Genomic DNA, 21,997 nt, shown 5'->3' with positions numbered 1-21,997 from the left:
ATCTGTGAGACTTTGCACCCCTGATGATCCACCAGGACAAACTCAGCAGTGTGTGAGGAAGAGGGGGAGGAAGAGCCAGCAGCAGCTGACAGATGGAGAGAATACAGAGACTGTTCCCTGTTTGTGAAGGACTGCTAGAAAAGTTTAAAATAACTAATTGTCTGTCCTGAATCAGTCTTATTAGTTAATGTTCAAATAATTTTATCATTCCAGTGTTCTCAGTGTGGGAGAAAGTACTCAGGGCCTTCAAGTTAAACACTATGAAAGGCAGAAACAAGTTTAATATTCAGAAACCTAAAGTATGTATAAGCAGCAGAATGGACCTAAAAATAAATGTTTGTTTCAGTTCTATGAAGCTTTGAGTATTTTAGATTAGTAGTCCTGCTATGTTTGTTGCATCATGTTGCTGTAATTGTGTATATGCTTTATATATTCTGAGGTAGGTTGATCTATAGTGTTACATCATATTCTATAAGGATGTTATGTGTTTGTGTACTTTCTGCTCAGTTTGACCCATTTAGCAGAAGTCAGCCTGTTTAAGGCTCTGATATCTATTCTGTATTACTTAAAGCAGTTATGTCACATGGTATAATTTTTTCACCTAATAAAGGAATATTTAATATATTGGTCTACTCTTCATTCTATCAGCAACAGTTATTACAGCTCGTACATTTTCTTTTTACACATATATGTAAGCATTGAGCCAAATTTAGTAATGCCAACATACTAAAAGAATATTTGTCTCATATATAATACATCTATAGATACACTGTCAAAGATACTTGTCTTTGAGTGAAGATTTAAGGTGATAGGACATATAAATAAATGCAACTTGAATCTTTGACACAGAGTTCAAGCTCACTGCTGTAATAACTAATAATAATTAATATATTAACTATAATATTGGCCATATTATATTCACATTACCAAAGTGAGATGACTTTAGTCTCGTGAACAACATTAGCTAATTGTTATTTACTAGCTAATCTTAAAATGACTGTTCAGCACAGAAATGAAGCCCAACAATCATGTTTTACAGTCCTCTGGTCATTAAATCACACAGAGCTCACGTAGAAACAAATGAACAAAATACGTTATCCCTCATTCATTTCTGTCAAACAAAGCTGTATGACACGTTTCCAGCGGTTGGTATCACGGTTGCTAGGCAACCTGGTCAGTGCGACCGAGGCTAGACCGTCCCATTTCACAAGCCTACAAGCCTCGCACTTCTGGCCGTAGCGATCTTCGAGTACGCGGCCCTTGAGGACCGTTAAGGCTGTGTACTTTAAGGCTGTAGACCCTGAATTGGGATACAGCCAGGAAGTTACTTTAGCAGAGCTGAAAAGTGCCATAAAAGGTTCATCCATCAGCATGACTGGTATCTGCTCCTTTGTGGAAGGAGGAACAGGATAAGCACTTGGACTGTGACATAACCAATTTACCAAATAGCCAATACCACCTCGTTAAATGTCAATTGGTCACATGGTTTGTTTGTGAAGGTGTGATTCATCCATTTGAAAAAAATCTCTGTTTCCTGTCTTTTATTTGAACACAAACTGTTTCACATTTTACAATGACTCTGATGAAGGCAGTTAGCCGAAATGCGTTGGTCACTTAATAAGGATGTTTATCATTACATTAAAATGTTGCTAGAGTCTCCGCGTCGTCTCAAGACATTTTCATCAGTCAATCAATTACACAAATATAAATTTCATAAATATCAGCACCGATTAACAATCATAATAAATGTTTTTAACAGATCAAGTGCAATAAATTTAAGATTACCAAAGGTGATCAAGTTAAATTTTAAATATGTAAAATTAGCATTCTTTATTTGAGAAATTATGAGAATGCAGTTACATGCAGTTACAAGATTTTAGACACCAAATGTAAGATATAGTGCAACAAAATACAGATAAATCATAATCAGTATATATAATTTCACAAAACCTAATTTTAAAAAAAAATTACCCTGTCAATCATATACAATGCTTTTCTTTCCTTCACTTGAGATTTACATAGTACTGAAGAAAAGGCTCCTGTAGGCATGTGTTTTGAATAAATCCTGAATAAATGCAAAAACAACATTTCTCCAAGAAATGAATGTATATGTAATTCACAGGTAATCAGATGTAGCAGTTATCACTTGGTCCTAAAGCTTACAACAGCTATGACATGAAAATGTCATAGCTGTAAGTTCACAATGCGGCATTGTTGTAAAAGCCTCATTGTAAGTTCACAATGCGGCTTTTACAACAATGCTCAAGTGAATGGATTGCTGATGAAGAGTAATTTCCCAAATTATATCCCAAGATTTGTAGGAAGATCTGTAGGTAGGAAGTACAGCAGATTAGGGTATTATTTATTGGCAGATTCCTAAAGTAGGCTCTCACAACCCATTTTCTTACCAAACAGTTAATTAATTTTACTTTTTGTTCTCAGATAATTGGATCTACCAGTTGAAACTACCCTCTTTGTTTGTTTTAATATGGTACTGAAATCCTTACACTGGTTAGAGAAGACACATTACAAGTTCTTAAAGATATATAGGCTCTTCACAAAAAGAGGTTTTAAAACAATACAAAATACAAGCTAACAAGGAGGAAATTGAAAAAATAAATATATAACAGTGTTAAGAGATTTTCTACATTATACAGTATAACCAAATCTCTATAATACAATATAATCAAGTAGGCCTTATATTCTAACCAAGTATGCCTTATATTTTGTGTGTTCATATATTTTCACATAACCAAGCCTATTGTTGAAGAATTACCTAATTAAGTTTATTGTTAAAGAGAACATAATGCATTCCTTACTTAAGTGTCTGAAATGTTTGAGATGTTTGACAGCATGATATAATGATGCATTCTTTCCTATAATGTCTGTGATGTCAGATAAAGCATGATATACTTCTGTATTTTTAATCCCAGTGTGTGAAAGATCAGATAAGCTGATTTAATGTTTAACCTCTTCCCTGACTGTTAAAAAGAGGAAATACTATGTAACCCATTTTTGCCTTATAAATAAAGCAAGTGAGCCTGTGCTCGGTGTGTGTGTCTTCTCAGAGGCATTCACCCGTGCGCACGTTTTCTAATTACACTCTGAGTCGGTCTGCAGTTGTCTCATTTCTCTTGCTTGTGTTTGAACAAATGTCTAAACCCCTGACAAACAGTATTTTTTTAACCCACAACACCAGCTGATATCAGAAAAGGAAAAGCTTAACCTCTAAAGGTCTTAGTACAAAAAAACTGCAGAAGACTTAAATCAGAGCATTAATGGCTAAAAAGCCACAGCAATAGCATAAACTTAAATAAAGATAATAGCTTTTTAGAAAAAAAGAAAATATATCAGTAGTTTTAAGGAATATCCTGTTACAATTTTCTCCAACAAAGAAGGCATGTGTTTTCCAATTTTTTTTCTTTGTTTATTTTTAAGTATGTTGTAAGTAAATGTATTATAAAGTAATAGTGCTTTTGATAGGTTACACTAGGTCATAAGCTTTTCTACTTCAATAAGTACAGAACACTGCCACTACAGACTCAGGCATTACTATATAAAATTGCTTCATCTAGTGATTATATCAAAAATTATACAGATGCGTGGGTGCTACAACATCTTTTAGTTTACTCTGAAGCTTGTAAGGCGGTTAGCAGCATCCATCTTACACAGTTCAACGGGCTGGTTTTCCTGTTGTGAAGTGCTGATGTACCAGCCGCGGAACTTGACAGACTCAAAAGTGGTTAGAGAAATTCCAGTGGTTTTCCTGTAGAAGAGAAATCGGTCCATGTCTCTGTCGGTTAAAATGTCATCATGGTATTGCTGGCAGAAAGAGATGAAAAGAATACGTTTCCCAGTCATTTTTTCATGCATGGAAACACATTTCGTCCCAATGAAAAAGAAAAATGTTTATGGAAAGTTAAAACTGGGACTTAATCATTAGGAAAAATATCCACATTTTGCACTAAAGAGGTATGTGAGGTATGTTCAGACATAGTAAGTCAAAGTTATTGGAGAACTACTCAGAGTAAATAATTTTAAAACCAAATTTTTTATACTGTCCCCTGTATAAGTTGTAATACTAGTAGTAAAAGCCTATAAACATCAACTTAAAGTGTGACATATAAAGTAAAATATTGGACCTATTAAATCCCCATTATAATTTTCAGATAAAAATTATAGGACAGGGTAAGACGGGAGGCTGGAGGCAAGGAGAATTTGTCTATTTAATACTCTCTAAAAAGAAATAAAATGGGATTGCATCATGTGAATTTATATTTACCTCCAGAAACAGCACAACTTTATTATCTTCCATGCGGCAAGACATGTACAGGTTGTTGTTGATAGACAGGACGACAATCAGACCAGGAGAGTCACCAGGAGGGACGGAGAAAGGGATGTACCGGGACATTTTAAAATTCACTAACGTAAGGAAACAAAAAAAGTAAGAACAGGAGCTCGTGTGTAGTTGGAAGACTGAAGTTGTGCAGAATGGCCATTTGTTTTTAGTTGGTAGTGATGGACGGATGGATAACACTCTCTACCTAAAGTCCAACAGGTTAAACATACTTGCTCCAACTACAAGTCTTACATTCAAACACCTGCTTTTACTTAATGAAGTAAACACAGCTGTTCTTTATGGGGGTTAACTTTATTAGATTGTTAAAACTGATGTCACATTTCCAACCTTGAAGCTGAGGGTCATCAGATATAATATCTCTGAAATTCAGCGGAGTAGGACTATAAAGCGGCATGAACCTGAAATACTCAAGTTTAGTACCAGTACGTTAATATACCTGCTTATGTAAATGATTTTGTGTCCTGTTTGTACCTTTGCGGTGGCAATATCCCTCTTGCAGAGTGATGGCCTGCAGCTGTAACTCTCCTGACAGAACAAGATCTTTCTGAGAGTTGTCACACAGTGTCAACGCTTTCTCACTGTTGGCACGCAGGAAGTCCCTTCGTTTTATTCCTTGGGTGGGAGTCCAAACAGTTTCTAAAGAGACAGAGGAAACAAAACAAGGAAAAACAACAAAAATTTCTATTCACCTAAAGCTAAACAAACAGCAGTTTCTGTTTTTCTAAAAAAGAAAAAAAAAAAACAAATACACACACACACACAGAAAAAACTAGAAAAATTTGCATTTCCTGCGAAAATGCAGTGTGGATGCTTTAAAGCTGAAGCTGTATGCAAAAACTAGCTGAAAAAGCTGAAAATTTGCAGAAATTGTAAAAACTTTGCAGAAGCAAAGGAACTTTGCTAAAATGGAATAACTTAGCAGAACTGCAATATCTTAGAGGAAACATAATACTTGGCAGAAATGCAATAGCATAGCAGAACTTAGCAGAAATATTGTAACTTACCAGAAACATGATAACTTCTCAAAAATATAAGAATTTAGGAGAAATAGTATAAGATAACAGAAAGAATATATTTAGCCAAAAATACTTAAGCATTACAGAACTATGATTTAGAAAAATAGTACAACAGAGCAGAAATACTGTGATTTACCAGAGACACTGTGATGAACTATGAATATTATAATTTTAAATCAATACTATGTTTTATCACAAATACTATAGTTTGACAGAAATACTATCATTTGGCAGAAATACTATGTTTCAGCACAAATACTCTGGTTTAGCACAAATATTATAACATAGCAGAAATACAATTATATAGCAGAAATGCTATATTTAGAAAGAAAAATATAATATAGTAGAAATAGTATGATTTAGCAGAAATACTACAATATAGCATAATAACAATGATTTAGAAGAATACTATGATTGAGCAGAATAGTAATAACTTAAGTGAAAATACTGGAAAAGTAAGATGACAAGCTGAAAAAAAAACGGAACATGGTTAAGTTCCCTCAAAACTAATTGTTGTACACCTGTGAAAAAAAAAAAAGAAATATAAATAAATTTAAAAAACAAGAAGGAATAGCCAACAGATACACACAAAATCAAATATGTATACACAAATGCACAGAGAGAGAGAGAGACACACACGGAGGGTCTATGCCAGTCAACCAGTCTGAATATATTATATTTTTTTCCAACAATGAGATGCTGCCCTAAAGAGGGTCTCTCTCTCTCTCATGCACACACACACACACACACACACACACACACACACACACACACACACACACACACACACACACACAGGGAGAGAGAAGTAAGTTTCTAGGTCAGTCAAGCAGACTGGGAGCTGCTGAATTTGAATCCACCAATCAGAGAGCCTGTGCACTTTTTCCCGCCAAAACTGGTGCACGCAGCACAGAGAGACACAGGATTTTTGCAGTCTATTTCTCATAATGACGACTCCCCTCAAACAAATGACCATAATTTCCTAACCGTAGGGGCTAGAACGGTCATTCTTAGACCGTTTTGTTCAGAAGAGATGGGGGAATCGTCAAGTGTTGACAATTTATCATTAAAATATGAATTATTAAAGATATTTGACTTCTAATGCACCATAACTGAGTAGAGCAAAGCAAAAACTGCCTTGACTTGCCCTCAAACAATGCTTTCTAACTCTAAATCTATTTGGAGTATCAATATCATTCTTTCACCGTAACAGACAGCAGGCTTTGGCGAACAATCATGGAAATTTTCAGGTCTCTGTGGAAATCCATTAAAAAGATATGGCGAGAGAAAAAAGTGGTTCATTTCCAGAGTTTGAAATCTGAAGAAATCTGAGCGAAGGACGAATTTCCTACCCTCAAACAAGTCTAACTCATTTCAGAACGGTAATAGGTGAGAAAATAATTCTTGAATTGTGAGCGTCAGGAGTGTCTGAAGATATACTGGGACAAGTCTCATGTCTTAACTTTGCTTCGTTAAGGAGATCAAGCGGTGATTTTGAACAAGTTCTCCATTGAATTTCTATGGAGAGTTTTGCGACTTTGTGTTGGTCTGAGGAGATTTGCCAAAATTCTATAAATCCCACAACAATGATAGTGACATTTTCGGAAAGCCAGCAAAAATACCTACGTTTTGATGTATAATTTGTGGAAGTTGAGTGAAAATTGAGCAAGTAGCAAGAAGTTGTTCGGACATGAAGAGAAGACTGCAAAACCTTCAGTGGCACACTGGAAGCCAAGTGCATAGCAACCATAACAACGCATGTATTTTGTGAAAAATCACAATTTTGCAACTGAAAACTTTAAGAGGCATAAAAGTAAAACGGTAAAAGATTTGAAAAAGCTGATTTATACCCGAATAGCCCAATAATTTGAGAACATTTTAAAGTTTGAATGGTTGTTCTACGTGAAAATATGAGGAAGTAGTTAAGTTTCAAAAACAAGCAAATTTTAGCAGAATATATGCTGGATATTTGTGTGGATTGAGTTCCTCTTGGAACTTCCGTACACTTTTTGGCACTTAGGCTACGTTCACACTGCAGGCGAAAGTGCATCAAATCCGATTTTTTTGACCCTATGCGACCCATATCCGATCATGGTATGACAGTGTGAACGGCGCAAATCCGATATTTTCAAATCCGATCTGGGTCACTTTCGTATGTGGTACTGAATCCAATACATATCCGATGTTTCAGAAAGCGACTGCTGTTTGAACAGTCAAGTCGCATTAAATCCGCCTTTTACGTCACCGACACAAGACTGAAGCCAATTATCAGCGCCAGAGAAGCGCCCGAGAAGACATCGCGAACGCTTCCTGGCCATCCAGTGTAGATGTCAGTGAAACTGTTGGGAAGACAACGTAAACATTTTATTTGTACTGTATAATCTGCAGATTCTGACAGAAATCTGCAGCTATCCTTTGAAGCACCGCTCCTCTCTTAAACAGCAATAAGGATCATTATTAGGTTATTTACATTATTATGTAAATAACAAAATAACTTAAAGCAAAAATTGGGAAACGTGAAGTCCGAAGTCTTTATATTAAGGGCCATCAGTCAAACAATACTGTTGGCTCTGGGTCTAAACAGAGCGCGTTGTGTGTGACATCTTCTTTTGCGCATGCGGGCCGCTTTGAGCGTTCACACTAGAGTGCGTTTGCTGTCGCATTTTATTTGTAGTGTGAACGAGCAGACAAAAAAATCGGATTTGATCAAAAAATCGGAATTGAGCATTAAGACCTGCAGTGTGAACGTAGCCTTAACTACTTCCACAATTTTCAGCCGATTTTCACCTTTCAAATTTTAAACTATTCTGCTATTTCTGCTAATGATGGCTATGTCTTTTGGTATTTTTCACTATTATACTTTTTAAAATATTAAGCTTAATTTGTCCCATTGAAATGAATGGGAAACTTCTGCAATTCTGCTAAAATTTGCTTGTTTTTGAAACTTAACTACTTCCTCATATTTTCACGTAGAACAACCATTCAAACTTTAAAATGTTCTCAAATTATTGGGCTATTCAGGTATAAATCAGCTTTTTCAAATCTTTTACCGTTTTACTTTTATCCCTCTTAAAGTTTTGAGTTGCAAAATTGTGATTTTTCACAAAATACATGCGTTGTTATGGTTGCTATGCTCTTGGCTTCCAGTGTGCCACTGAAGGTTTTGCAGTCTTCTCTTCATGTCCGAACAACTTCTTGCTACTTGCTGAATTTTCACTCATTATACATCAAAATGTAGGTATTTTTGCTGGCTTTCAGGAAATGTCACTATCATTGTTGTGGGATTTATAGAATTTTTGCAAATCTCCTCAGACCAACACAAAGTCGCAAAACTCTCCATAGAAAGTCAATGGAGAGTTTGTTCAAAATCACCGCTTTATTTCTGTAATGAGAGGCATATTCGAATCGTCATATCTCCTTAACGAAACAAAGTTAAGACATGAGGCTTGTCCCAGTATATCTTCAGACACTCCTGACGCTCACAATTCAAGAATTTCTTTCTCACCTATTACCGTTCTGAAATGAGTTAGACTTGTTTGAGGGTAGGAAATTCGTCCTTCTTCAGATTTCAAACTCTGGAAATGAACCACTTTTTTCTCTCGTCATAACTTTTTGTTGGATTTCCACAGAGACCTGAAAATTTCCATGACTGTTCGCCAAAGCCTGCTGTCTCTTACGGTGAAAGAATGATATTGATACTCCAAATAGATTTAGAGTTAGAAAGTGTTGTTTGAGGGCAAGTCAAGGCAGTTTTTGCTTCGCCTCTAATCAGTTATGGTGCTTCTTGTTGTGGTCACCTGTTGTCTTCCGGTATTTCAAGCGACCTTTCCTCGATGAGCGGTAATCTGAATTGTCATACTCGAATTGTCATAAGTGTGCTGTCAGCTCATTGGTCACAAAGCAGGAGAGGGGCTGGGAATTATGTTTTCAAACAAAGCGTTAATTCCATTAAAAGTTATAGACTACTTTTGATCCTCACTGTATTACGGGACAAAGTGCGTCCTTTATTAGTTCAATACGGGACGTGTACTTTTGTTTCTAAATACGGGACGATTCCGTATTTTAAGGAACGGTTGGCAACCCTACTTCTAAGCCAACAAGTCATCCATGTCATATATCTCTAAAAATCCATATTTTAATGATAAATTGTCAACACTTGACGATTCCCCCATCTCTTCTGAACAAAACTGTGTAAGAATGACCGTTCTAGCCCCTACGGTTAGGAAATTATGGTCATTTGTTTGAGGGGAATCCTCACTATGAGAAATAGACTACAAAAATCCTGTCTCTGTGCACCTGTTTTGGCGGGAAAAAGTACACAGCCTCTCTGATTGGTGGATTCAAATTTAGCTGCTCCCAGGCTGCTTGACTGACCTAGAAACTTGCTTCTCTCGCCGTGTGTGTGTGTGTGTGTGTGTGTGTGTGTGCGAGACACACACACACACACACACACACAGAGAGAGAGAGAAAGCCTTTTACAGTATTCTGCAAACTTTTATGATTTTACCAGCTTTTCTAATATGGACCTCACATTCTTGTTAGCACTCCATGGCACAAATACTGTTCCCTTTAGGCTCTGTGTGTATCAATATTTCTCCCACTTTAAAGTATTACTCCTCCATAATTGTATTTCTGTTAAATCAAAGTACTTTTACTACATCTTAGTACTTCTGCTCAATCATAGTATTTCTGCTAAATCATAGTATTTTTGCCAAATCATGGTTTTTGTGCCAAATCATAACATTTGTGTTATGTTATAGTATTACTACTAAGTGGAGGAATTTCTGTCATGTTACAGTATATGTGCTGATTACAGTATTTCTGCTAAATCATACTATTTCTACTATATTATATTTTTCTTTCTAAATATAGCATTTCTGCTATATAATTGTATTTCTGCTATGTTATAATATTTGTGCTAAACCAGAGTATTTGTGCTGAAACATAGTATTTCTGCCAAATGATAGTATTTCTGTCAAATTATAGTATTAATTTAAAATTACAATATTCATACTTCATCACAGTGTCTCTGATAAATCACAGTATTTCTGCTATGTTGTACTTTTTTTTCTAAATCATAGTGTTTCTGTAATGTTCGAGTATTTTTGGCTAAATATATTCTTTCTGTTATCTTATACTATTTCTCCTAAATTTTTGTATTTTTGAGAAGTTATCATGTTTCTGGTAAGTTACAATATTTCTGCTAAGTTCTGCTATGCTATTGCATTTCTGCCAAGTATTATGTTTCCTCTAAGATATTGCAGTTCTGCTAAGTTATTCCATTTTAGCAAAGTTCCTTTGCTTCTGCAAAGTTTTTACAATTTCTGCAAATTTTCAGCTTTTTCAGCTAGTTTCAAGCATCCTCACAGCATTTTCGCAGGAAATGCAAATTTTTCTAGTTGCACTTTAGTTTCAATTATAAATTGATAGCTGTCATTGATGTTTGACATATTAATATAGTAAATGAGCTGCTCCAGCTTGTTCTCAGTAAAGAAAAAAATACATCAGTAATCACATCAGTATGATGTGATCAGTATGCTTAAGCCAGATACTGCTACAAAATTATTTGGCAAACAATAATGTCTGACTTATTTTAATTATTGTTCTTTTGTGAACAAGCAAATGAGGGGAAAAAACACAATGATAATAAGAGTCGTGTTAAATGATAGAATTATATTTATTAAATTGTTGCTTTTAATTTTCAGTGGGACTATGAAAATGAAGCATTTTTTGTACTATTTTTATTTAAAACGTGTTTTTGATCCAATTTTTTTAATAACAGCATTTTGTATGATAACTGTATATAGGGCAGATTTAGTAATCTCCAATTTGACCTGGTGATGGCAGCACTGTCTCATTTTTACAGTGCCTAAATATAGACATTAGTTTACTTATGTGGTTGCCCAGAATATCATGTACCCAAACAAGAGAAATACAATTAAAAGGGCTAAACAGCAGAAATTTTGTATTTCTTCACAGCAGTGTGGTAACTGTGTGGTTTTATTTTTATTATATAAGCCATAAGAGGATTTCTTTTTAACTGTATAACAATATTATTACTTACCTTTCACTACACTGTCTATGATGTTCATGACATCATCATCACTGAGCTTACTGTCACTTTGAGTAAGTGGCTTTTTCATCCTGTTTACCCCCAGCACTAAAAGAGCCACACTCTGCATGGTCCTTCTGTTGTGGGAAACCATCAGCTCCAAACCCTCATTAAGTCTGAAGATCTCACTTTCAACCTCCTGCATAATACAAAGCAGAAAAACAAGAAGTCAGACTTCTGCTGCCGCTTCTCATCCATGCCATACAAAGTTTACAGTGAGACAAAAAAAAAAATGCTGCTCAGGACAAGTTACGTAACCTCAACATTGCTCCATAAAAAATGTTATTCTGTACATCTCACTTAGATATATTGTTGCCTATGTACACTTTTTTGTACACAATTTTTGTACACTCTTGCAAGTACAAAAAAATGCCCAAAAGGTTAGACACTGCCCAAAAGAATGTAAAGTTTTGCAACTCTCATAAACCAATATTTCATTTTGAGAATTAACTGAGAAAATGTACCATCTTAAGGAAAAAATATGGTCATTTTGAATTTGATGGCAGCACAATATCTCACCTTCCTTGAAAATGGATAGGAGCATATGTTGCTTTAAAACCTGTGTATACCTTTTAACACTGATGGTATCTTTGCAGATGTTCAAGTCAGTCAGGCCAATTCCATAGACATTAACATGCTCACATACCATCAGAGATGCCGGCTTTTGAAATGGGCGCTAATAAAATGCTATAATAATAATGGATTGGATTTATATAGCGCTTTTCAAGGCACCCAAAGCGCTTTACAATGCCACTATTCATTCACTCTCGCATTCACACACTGGTGGAGGCAAGCTACGGTTGTGCCCCGATCCTGGGTTTTGGCACCACTGTAATAGATCCAAGGCATACCCAACCATATTTTCATGCTTTCCAGCGTACTTTATTCACGGTCAGTAGCGGTTTTTGATAGTAGCGACACGGGCGGTTGCCTGGGGCGGCATCGTGGTGGGGGGCGGCATCACGCGCATGGGCAAAAAATTAAAATAAAAAAATTGCTCGTACTCATGCTGCCCTGACATCATGCCAGCGCATATTGGGAATGGCATAGGCACCGATCGATTTTCTATCGCCCTCCGTTTGCGAGGTGCGCCTGCTGCTTGCACAGGGAGGAGAGGGCAGGGCGGTGGGGGGATTCTCTGGCTGGCTGGAGCAGCATCTAATAACCAGCTCGCAAAATAAAACAAAATAAAAACAAACTAACGAACACTAAAACACCAGACATTATAATACAGACTTAATAATTTGCACCGATGTTTTTTCGAAATTCTATACGCGAAAAGTGAGCGCGAGAGCCCTCGGTGCGCCTGCTTGCTGCTGAAGTCAAAGTAAACTTTATTGACATCTCCGCTACATACAGTCCAGTATATAGAGAGACAAGACACTTCCGGTATGATGGCGCCTGTGTTTGGCTTTGCCGCTGCCGGTGTTGTGCCAAAAAGTGATTGTCTGCCAGAAACTGATTGCCGTCCGCGGGAGCGCGCGCAGCTGCTTAAAGCTGTAGCGCCCGGATTACTTGCGTTGCCAGCTACTTCCGTGCAACTGATATAACGGGCGGGGGGGGCAAACCAACACATTTATGCCTTTGTTATTAGGCAAAGGTATGCATTTATGAAACTTCAACGTTTCTTGTAACTGAATTATGACGCTTTTCAGAACGTTGCTTTCGGTGTGTAGCGCAGTCACGAATGACTACACGCATCACGATGGAATAATTAATGCCTACAGGTTTAGTATGTCTACTCTCGTTGTTCATATTTGTTATAAGACTGTCGAATAGTAGTTAAAACAATAAAGACCATTTGTGCCAGTATCACCATGACTCTTTCTTGTTTGTTCAGAATAACGACTGAGAACATGGCATTTTAGCGCTACCAAAAAGTGATTGTGGCCTATAACTCGTCACTGAAACAATATTTCTGCTTCAAACTTGGCGGATGTCATTCAGAAGGGTCATATGCCAAATATTACATCTCAAACAGTCCCTTAGAACTGCTGGATAACCTGTAAAGGAACATTAACATTGATAATATGCCATTTTCAGCCTGCCAAAAAGTGATTGTGGCCTATATCCTGTCACTGAAGCAATGTTTCTGCTTCAAACTTGGTGGATGTCATTCAGAAGGGTCCTATGTGACATATTATATCTCAAACACTCTCCAAGAACTGCTGAAAAACTTTTAAAATAACATTAATACCGATAATATCTCATTTTCAACCTGCCAAAAAGTGATTGTGGCCTATATCCTGTCACTGAAGCAATGTTTCTGCTTCAAACTTGTTGGGTATCATCCAAAAGGATGATATGTGGCACATCATATCCCAAACAGTCCCTTAGAACTGCTGGATAACCCGTAAAGGAACATTAACATTGATAATATGCCATTTTCAGCCTGCCAAAAAGTGATTGCCGCCTATCTTGTCACTTGTCAAATATTGTCACTGAAACAATATTTATTACGCACATAATGACATGACATTTCTTTTTAAAAATAAAAATAAAAAACTTTTAGATTGTATACATTGTCTTATCTAAATATAAGTATAATTTCACGTTTTGGAAAGTTTTCATTCATTCTTTAATAAAATATTTCTGATGTTTTAGAATATTACTTTTTCTTTTCCCTTTAAAAAATGTTTTTCCGATTTAAATTTACTCAACATCCTGTTGTTTTGCTTAGAGCTCAATTGGTAGGCCTAAAGTGCTTCAATTAGCCGAGTGTAAGAAAAGCGTTACAGAGTCATGGACCCCACTCTTTATTCCGATATCCTGTCGTTTAAAACCAATGGAACCTTGCCTAGTGGGTTTTCCACCACACAAAAGTGCAATTTTCGTCGAAAGGCAAAGAACTTTGAGGTTCAAGGTGAGTTTGTCGAATGTTTTACGTAATTTTTTAGCTTTCCACTGTTTGCCAAATTTGAGTTTAATTAACAGCTGCGCACAACAGCGAACAAAAGTAGGGCATCCTAGTTACATCTCTTGAGGAATACATAATTTTCAGCAGAATGTGTCACATATGATCCTTCTGAATGACATCAGTCAAGTTTGAAGTAGAAATATTGTTTCAGTGACAAGTTATGGTCCACAATCACTTTTTGGCAGGCTGAAAATGGCATATTATAGGTATTATTGTCCCTTTAAAAGTTATTCAGCAGTTCTAAGGGACTGGTGGAGATATAATATTTGACATATGACCCATCTGAATGACTTCCAGCAAGTCTGAAGCAGAAACATTGCTTCAGTGACAGGATATAGGCCACAATCACTTTTTGGCAGGCTGAAAATGGCATATTATCAATGTTAATGTTCCTTTACAGGTTATCCAGCAGTTCTAAGGGAGTGTTTGAGATATAATATGTCACATAGGACCCTTCAGAATGACATGCAGCAAGTTTGAAGCAGAAATAGTATTTCATTAACTAGATATAGGCCACAATCACTTTTTGGCAGGTTGAAAATGAGATATTATCGGTATTAATGTTATTTTAAAAGTTTTTCAGCAGTTCTTGGAGAGTGTTTGAGATATAATATGTCACATAGGACCCTTCTGAATGACATCCACCAAGTTTGAAGCAGAAACATTGCTTCAGTGACAGGATATAGGCCACAATCACTTTTTGGCAGGCTGAAAATGGCATATTATCAATGTTAATGTTCCTTTACAGGTTATCCAGCAGTTCTAAGGGACTGTTTGAGATGTAATATTTGGCATATGACCCTTCTGAATGACATCCGCCAAGTTTGAAGCAGAAATATTGTTTCAGTGACGAGTTATAGGCCACAATCACTTTTTGGTAGCGCTAAAATGCCATGTTCTCAGTCGTTATTCTGAACAAACAAGAAAGAGTCATGGTGATACTGGCACAAATGGTCTTTATTGTTTTAACTACTATTCGACAGTCTTATAACAAATATGAACAACGAGAGTAGACATACTAAACCTGTAGGCATTAATTATTCCATCGTGATGCGTGTAGTCATTCGTGACTGCGCTACACACCGAAAGCAACGTTCTGAAAAGCGTCATAATTCAGTTACAAGAAACGTTGAAGTTTCATAAATGCATACCTTTGCCTAATAACAAAGGCATAAATGTGTTGGTTTGCCCCCCCCCCCCCCCCGCCCGTTATATCAGTTGCACGGAAGTAGCTAGCAACGCAAGTAATCCGGGCGCTACAGCTTTAAGCAGCTGCGCGCGCTCCCGCGGACGGCAATCAGTTTCTGGCAGACAATCACTTTTTGGCACAACACCGGCCGTGGTTTCTCTGTGCTGTTTTTTTCGGCCTTTTTGCTTTCGCTTTTTGTCACTAATGTGTTGGCTGCCCTTGTCTATGATCGCCTGACGCTATTATCCATCCGATCCTCTATGATAAGTCAAGATGCCTTATCCTCCTGCGGTATTTTCCATCCTCCGCTGCCGACACCGGTGTCTGGATCTTCGTTAGGTGTCATCAGTGGCGCCTTTCTGTGTCCGCGCAAGTCACGGAGAAGGAGAGGAAAAAGAGCAGGTGTCCAGGTAAAACTCAGACTGTTCTGGAAGCGGGGACTAACTGTGCCTGGATCTATGAGACGGCGCTACCTCAGGAGTGTTCATCCAGACTCTCCTGTTGTTTGGCCTTCCATCCCCGCGGTGAGTGGAATTTATGAACGTCGCGGATCAAACTCTCTGTTTCTTCGTCCCCTAAATCGGGCCGCTTCTGTTAATAATATGTCTTCTACTTCGCTGAGAGTGGCGCTTTTCAACGCTCGATCAATGACTAATAAAACGTTCCTGCTGAACGATTTTATTCTTTCCAAGAAACTGGACTTCTTATTTCTAACCGAAACCTGGCAGCGCGATGGTGACTTTTCATCCTTCATTGAACTCTGTCCGAGTGGGTACTCATTCATCAGCCAGCCTCGGACGTCGGGTCGAGGAGGAGGTGTCGCTGCGGTGTTTGGAAGCCGGTTTTACTGTCGCGCAGTGTTGGTCGGACATTTTTCATCCTTTGAACTACAGCTGGTTAGAATTGGAAATAAAGATCCATTTTACTGCGCTGTAGTGTATCGTCCACCTGGCCTAAACACTATGTTTTTAAAGGAGTTCAGTGACTTTTTATCCTCGACTTTGAAGCTGTCCAGACTGGTTATAGTCGGGGATTTTAATATACACGTTGATGATGACTCTGACCTCTTTGCCAGAGGTTTCCTTAGCGTCATGGATTCTTTTCATTTTACTCAGCATGTGTCTGGTCCCACACACACCAAAGGACACACCACTGGACCTTGTTTTTACTTTAGGTTTAAACATTGATTTTATTTGTACTGAGGACATTTTTATTTCGGATCATCATTGTATTCTTTTTAATCTGTCTTTTCATTTGTCCTTCTCTCCTATTCGACACGTGGTTAGCTCTCGCATCTTAACTTCCTCTAGTGCTGTTAAATTTTCCGATGCTTTTAATTTAGTTTTATCTCCCTATAATGATGTTCATTTTTTAACAAATCTTTTTAATAATCATTGTCTTTGTATTTTAGACAATGTTTGTCCTGTCAAAGTTTGACTAGCTCCGGTTTCAAAGTCGTCTCCCTGGTTAGATGACAGCATTCGCTTCTTAAAGCGTTGCTGCCGTAAGGTTGAGCGTTTATGGAGGAAAACGCGTTTGCATGTCCATCTCCTTTATCTAAAGGAACTTTTAGTCTCTTTTAACACTTTAGTTCGAGATGCGAGGGCGGCCTATTTCTCAGACTTAGTGTCTAAGGTACTATTCGACACCATTAGTGATATTGTTGCTCCTGCTCCACCTGCTGTCCCAATTTCATCAAATGAAGATTGTGAAAAATTTCTTTCTTTCTTCGTTGAAAAAGTCAGTAACGTGAGGAACAGTATCTCTCCTTCTGTGTCTCTCTTGTCTGCTCCAACTCAAGCTAGGCCTGTAATTTTAGAAAGATTTTTACCTGTGTCCTTACCTGAGCTGGTCAAGTTGGTTAATTCAATGAAAGCATCCTCCTGCTCTCTTGATATTTTACCTGGATCTTTGTTTAAAAATGTCTTTCAGTCTATTGGTCCCTGTGTGCTCACAATTATTAATACCTCACTGGTTTCTGGTCAGGTCCTTGTTTATTGTAAGAATGCTGTTATTCACCCACTGTTAAAAAAACCTAAGCTTGATGCTTCTCTTCTCAGTAGCTACAGACCGATTTCAAAATTACCGTTCATTTCTAAGATTTTAGAAAAGGTTGTGGCTAAGCAGCTTATAGCTGTTCTAGATGAATACAGCATTCTGGATAAATTCCAATCTGGCTTTCGTAGAGCTCACTCTACTGAAACTACACTTCTTAGAGTCTCCAACGACATTTTAATGAGATGTGATGCAGGAGAATGCTCCGTTCTGTTGATGTTGGACCTGACCTCCGCCTTTGATACTGTGGACCATCATATTCTGCTAGATAGGCTGAGAGACTGGGTGGGTATATCAGGGGCTGCTTTGGACTGGTTTGAATCCTATTTGCATGAACGATCCTTTTCTGTGGCTACCTCTAAGTACAGTTCCTCTTCTACTTTTCTTGCCTATGGTGTGCCACAAGGTTCAGTTTTGGGGCCTTTATTGTTCTTACTGTATTTACTTCCTCTTCAACACTTATTGAGCACTTTTAAGGACATTTCGTATCACTGCTATGCTGATGATATTCAGGTATATATCTCCTTTAAGCCCCATGATGTTTCCAAGCTACAAATTTTGCACAAGTGCATAGACTCCATTAGATGTTGGATGGCTGGAAACTTTCTTCAACTAAATGAGGAGAAGACTGAAGTTCTTGTTTGTGCTCCTAAAACTTTTGTACCTAGTGTTATGGAAAACTTGGGTCCACTTGCTACATTTGCAAAACCGTCTATCTGGTGTTAGTATTGACTCAGCTCTGACTTTGGATGCCCATGTAAAATCTTTGGTTCGCTCCTGTTTTTATCATTTGAGAAACATTGCTAAGCTGAGTCCCATTGTATCGCGCTCCGAATTAGAAATTGTCATTCATGCATTTGTTTCATCTCGTCTGGACTACTGTAATTCTTTGTTTACTTGTTTATGTAAAGCCTCTTTGGATCGTCTGCAAGTTGTTCAGAATGCTGCTGCAAAGCTTCTGACCAAGTCCTCCAAGTTTTCCCATGTCACATCCCTGCTGATTCAGCTGCACTGGCTCCCCGTTAAATTCAGGATCCAGTTTAAGGTTTTTACCTTGACTTTCAGGGCCCTGCATGGACAAGCACCAACATATATAAGTGAACTTTTGCATCCATACATTCCCAGCAGGTCCCTGAGGTCATGTGACCAGGGCTTGCTTGCTGCGACAAAAGGCGACAAAGCTTTTGGAACTGTGGCCCCCAGATTGTGGAACCTCCCTTTGAGCCTGAGATCTGTGGACTCAGTGGTCACTTTTAAAAAACAGCTAAAAACCCATCTTTTTAAACTTGCTTTTAGTTGATTTTTATTTTTAGGTTTTAGCTTCTGTGAAGCACTTTGTGATTTTTATCTTGAAAGGTGCTATATAAATAAAGTTTTACTTGCTTACAAGACGACGAGGCTCCAGTTACAGCAGTGCAATTAAACAAACAAGAAGAGTAAGAAAATAAATATACACTTTAGGACTATTGCCCCCGCGATAAAGGGATCAATAACAATTTAAAATTCATAATTTACAGTTTGATGATTTAAAATCTCACACACAACCCGTCGAAAGGGGAGGAGAGCCCTGCTGCTTCCAAGTAGACCACATTTCATTCATAATGTTGTAAATCCAAGCCCATTATGTATTCATGATTGGAATCCTGGGTTGTGCGAAATCCTCGAAATAAACCCTAGACAAAATGAACTAAGGTGTAGGTTTATTAGGTTATGTTGGGGTGATCCCTGAGTTGGGGGATGGGTGTTCATACTGTAGTGTAAAATTAAAACCAATGGAAGATGGACAAGAAAAGTTCAAAGCCATCATGTCTTCAGTTTAGAAAAAAGAAAAAAGAAGAGGAGGAGAAACGCGCAAAAGATACAGGTAACCAGATGTGTCATTGGATCATGGCAAGTCATGTATCCTGAAACAATCAGAATCAGAATACTTTATTAATCCCTAAGGAAATGTGGGTTGCTCCAAGAAGAAATGGTAAAAATAGTAACAGTAACAGACTAAACTCCAAACAATACATTATGTTACAGATTTTAATATTAATTAGTCATTGTCAATTGTTGATTTGTTCTATTCTCATTGTATGATGAATTATGATGGCTGTTTGGTGGCTGTTTGCATACTATGCACACTCTCTCTCTCTTCATATGTGTGTGTTTCTCTGGTGAAATTCAGTATGGTTCCGACAACAGTTTTATGTTAATGCATAATCCTTAATATGTTTTATGTGTGTGTGTGTGTGTGTGTGTGTGTGTGTGTGTTTGTTTGGCGGGGGGGGGGGGGGGGGCAGAGGGAGTGTTCGCCCTGGGCGCCAAACAGGCTAGGACCGCCACTGTTCACGGTCTTTGTTTTACAGACACGGCTGCAGCTTTTTAGCTTGCAGCCGAACATACACACCAACTAAAACAACACAGTCAGGACCCAGCAAAGACTTGAATGCAGGGGAAGTGTGATGAGCTGATGCAGTTTCGGTGTATCAGCCAGATACGGTGCTACAGACCACACCCTGCCACACGTTTTTAGCCTTTGCTTCCCTTGACCCAATTTTTTTTGGAACATTTTACTGGCATCAAATTCAAAATAAGATGATATTTTTCATGAAATAGTAAAATTTGTTTAAAAACTCCATTTAAATTAAATGTTATTGAATGTATGTGTGTGTGACAGTGTAAAGATATTAGATGAAAAAGTTATGGAAGGGAAAAATCTTACCTTCATGTCAAAGCAGGCAGATTCAATTCCTTCTTCAGGTGAGCTGAAATATGAAATAAAACATTTTTAAGACACTGAATGGAATAAAAACACGTATAACTGTATATAATTATCAATATCAGCCTACATACCTATATACACAAATGTCTGTTGTAATGTGAACACCATGCTTTGTCAAGCAATGTATTTAGACACAGAATGCAAGTACAATATGATTACAGTGAGGGAATGGGAAACGAAACATGCTGCCAGACTGGAGCTGTTCCCTTTTCACAAACAATAACCCAGGATGTAACTCTATAATTGCAAATGCTTTTGGGAAACTCCACCCTTAGCTACTGGTTTGAGATCAAAAGCATAAAACATTTAGAATTTTACTTAACATATCCATAATCACGTAAAAATCACATTATGTTGTTATGATAGTTTTAGTAAAAGCATTAGCTTTTGGCTTAAATTTAAAATAAATTTAACTGAATAGAACTTCTTGTACTTACCAGTCCAGAGCTTGAGAGAGATCAAAATCACACATAGTTGCGAAGTAAATTGCTGAATTGGGATTTTTTTTTTAAGTTCTCTGTCCAGGTTTTGCGAGCGTTTTAAGTAATTAGTGTCACTTGTTGCACTGCAAGTTGAATGACAGTCCTGTGTGTGAGCAGCTTCCTTTATGCGGCTAGAGGTGGACCTTCTTTCTTTATGTCATCAGAAACCACACTGCTGCAATTTTGTTACAGGGGAAATGGAAAGAATATGCTCTCTGCCTAATGCTACTCATTTCTAGACACACAGTGAGGAGGAAAAAGTTGCATTAATTCAGGTGAAAGGTTGATGTTTTTTTCCCCATTTTACACAACTATTTAAACAAAACTAGAGGAAAAAATCCATAACTTAATGTTTGTGGGACTTTTGATGTCTACTAAAAATGTGTCTAAAAATGTGAAAAAGGGTTTCCCCCTTCCCGATTTCCTATTTTTTGTATGTTTGTCACACTTGTTTGACAAACATTGCTCATATATGTATATGTATATACATATATACATATATACATATACATATACATACATATACATATATACATACACATATACACACACACACATATATATATACACACACATATATACACTCAACAAAAATATAAACGCAACACCATTGTTACTGCTCCCATTCCCCATGGGATGGACGTAGAGACCTAAAATTCATTCCAGATACACAATATAACCATCCCTCCCAAACAGTGGTCACAAATCAGTCCAAATGTGTGGTAGTGGGCACATCTGCTATATTGAGATAATCCATCCCACCTCACAGGTGTGCCACATCAAGATGCTGATCTGACATCATGAGTAGTGCACAGGTGTACCTCAGACTGCCCACAACAATTCTTTACCTGTTAAATCTAGAGTTCTGAATGAGTCCCATGAGTGTGAACAGGGTTTTTCTGACTTTGCAGCTTGTGCTGTTACGAGGGCTGCAGCTAAAAGGGATGCAGAGCCTGTAACTCAAGCAGAAGAGTGTCAGGTTGAACCAGACTTGATTGTTCCTGAACATTTGTCAGTTTCCCAGCAAGAGTTAATTCAGGCACAGCGTGCTGATGCTTCACTGACTGAGCTGTTTCACAAAGTGCAACCTAGTGATGAC

At 37.6% G+C, this 21,997-nt stretch overlaps 2 protein-coding genes across 3 annotated transcripts; one reads left to right on the top strand and one right to left on the bottom strand.

The window, feature by feature from the left end:
* Nucleotides 1–1,526: 1,526 nt before the first annotated feature.
* Nucleotides 1,527–21,076, bottom strand: LOC146706292 (interleukin-1 beta-like). Of its 2 annotated transcripts, none has more exons than XM_085464441.1 (6): nucleotides 20,854–21,076; nucleotides 20,357–20,399; nucleotides 11,441–11,627; nucleotides 4,832–4,996; nucleotides 4,283–4,422; nucleotides 1,527–3,822 (listed from the first exon to the last, which is right to left on the bottom strand). In XM_085464441.1, the coding sequence occupies exons 1-6, from the start codon at nucleotides 20,886–20,888 to the stop codon at nucleotides 3,622–3,624; spliced, it is 771 nt and encodes a 256-aa protein (XP_085320567.1). In that variant the 5' UTR covers nucleotides 20,889–21,076; the 3' UTR covers nucleotides 1,527–3,621. The 2 variants fall into 2 exon arrangements, with proteins under 2 accessions (XP_085320567.1, XP_085320568.1); XM_085464442.1 differs by lacking the exon at nucleotides 20,854–21,076 and adding an exon at nucleotides 20,488–20,542.
* On the top strand, nucleotides 15,620–17,097 carry LOC146706293 (uncharacterized). The gene has a single exon (XM_085464440.1). The coding sequence runs from the start codon at nucleotides 15,855–15,857 to the stop codon at nucleotides 16,779–16,781; it is 927 nt and encodes a 308-aa protein (XP_085320566.1). The 5' UTR covers nucleotides 15,620–15,854; the 3' UTR covers nucleotides 16,782–17,097.
* Nucleotides 21,077–21,997: the final 921 nt, after the last annotated feature.

This window comes from Copadichromis virginalis, linkage group LG7 (genome assembly GCF_057382275.1).
Source record: "Copadichromis virginalis isolate Kocher_CV1m ecotype Utaka linkage group LG7, C_Virginalis_male_GT1.1, whole genome shotgun sequence".
NCBI classification, from domain to species: domain Eukaryota; kingdom Metazoa; phylum Chordata; class Actinopteri; order Cichliformes; family Cichlidae; genus Copadichromis; species Copadichromis virginalis.
The sequence above is the reverse complement of the archived record's forward strand: the minus strand, read 5'-3'. Positions and strand labels throughout refer to the sequence as shown.

Excerpts from the sequence above, each read along its gene's own strand:
- LOC146706293 (XM_085464440.1), top strand. The coding sequence starts at position 15,855 with ATGATAAGTCAAGATGCCTTATCCTCCTGCGGTATTTTCCATCCTCCG.
- LOC146706292 (XM_085464441.1), bottom strand. The coding sequence starts at position 20,888 with ATGTGTGATTTTGATCTCTCTCAAGCTCTGGACTG. Across the intron at positions 20,400-20,853 it reads CTCTCTCAAGCTCTGGACTG|CTCACCTGAAGAAGGAATTG; the intron begins GTAAGTACAAGA and ends TTCATATTTCAG. Across the intron at positions 4,423-4,831 it reads GGGATATTGCCACCGCAAAG|TGAATTTTAAAATGTCCCGG; the intron begins GTACAAACAGGA and ends TCCTTACGTTAG.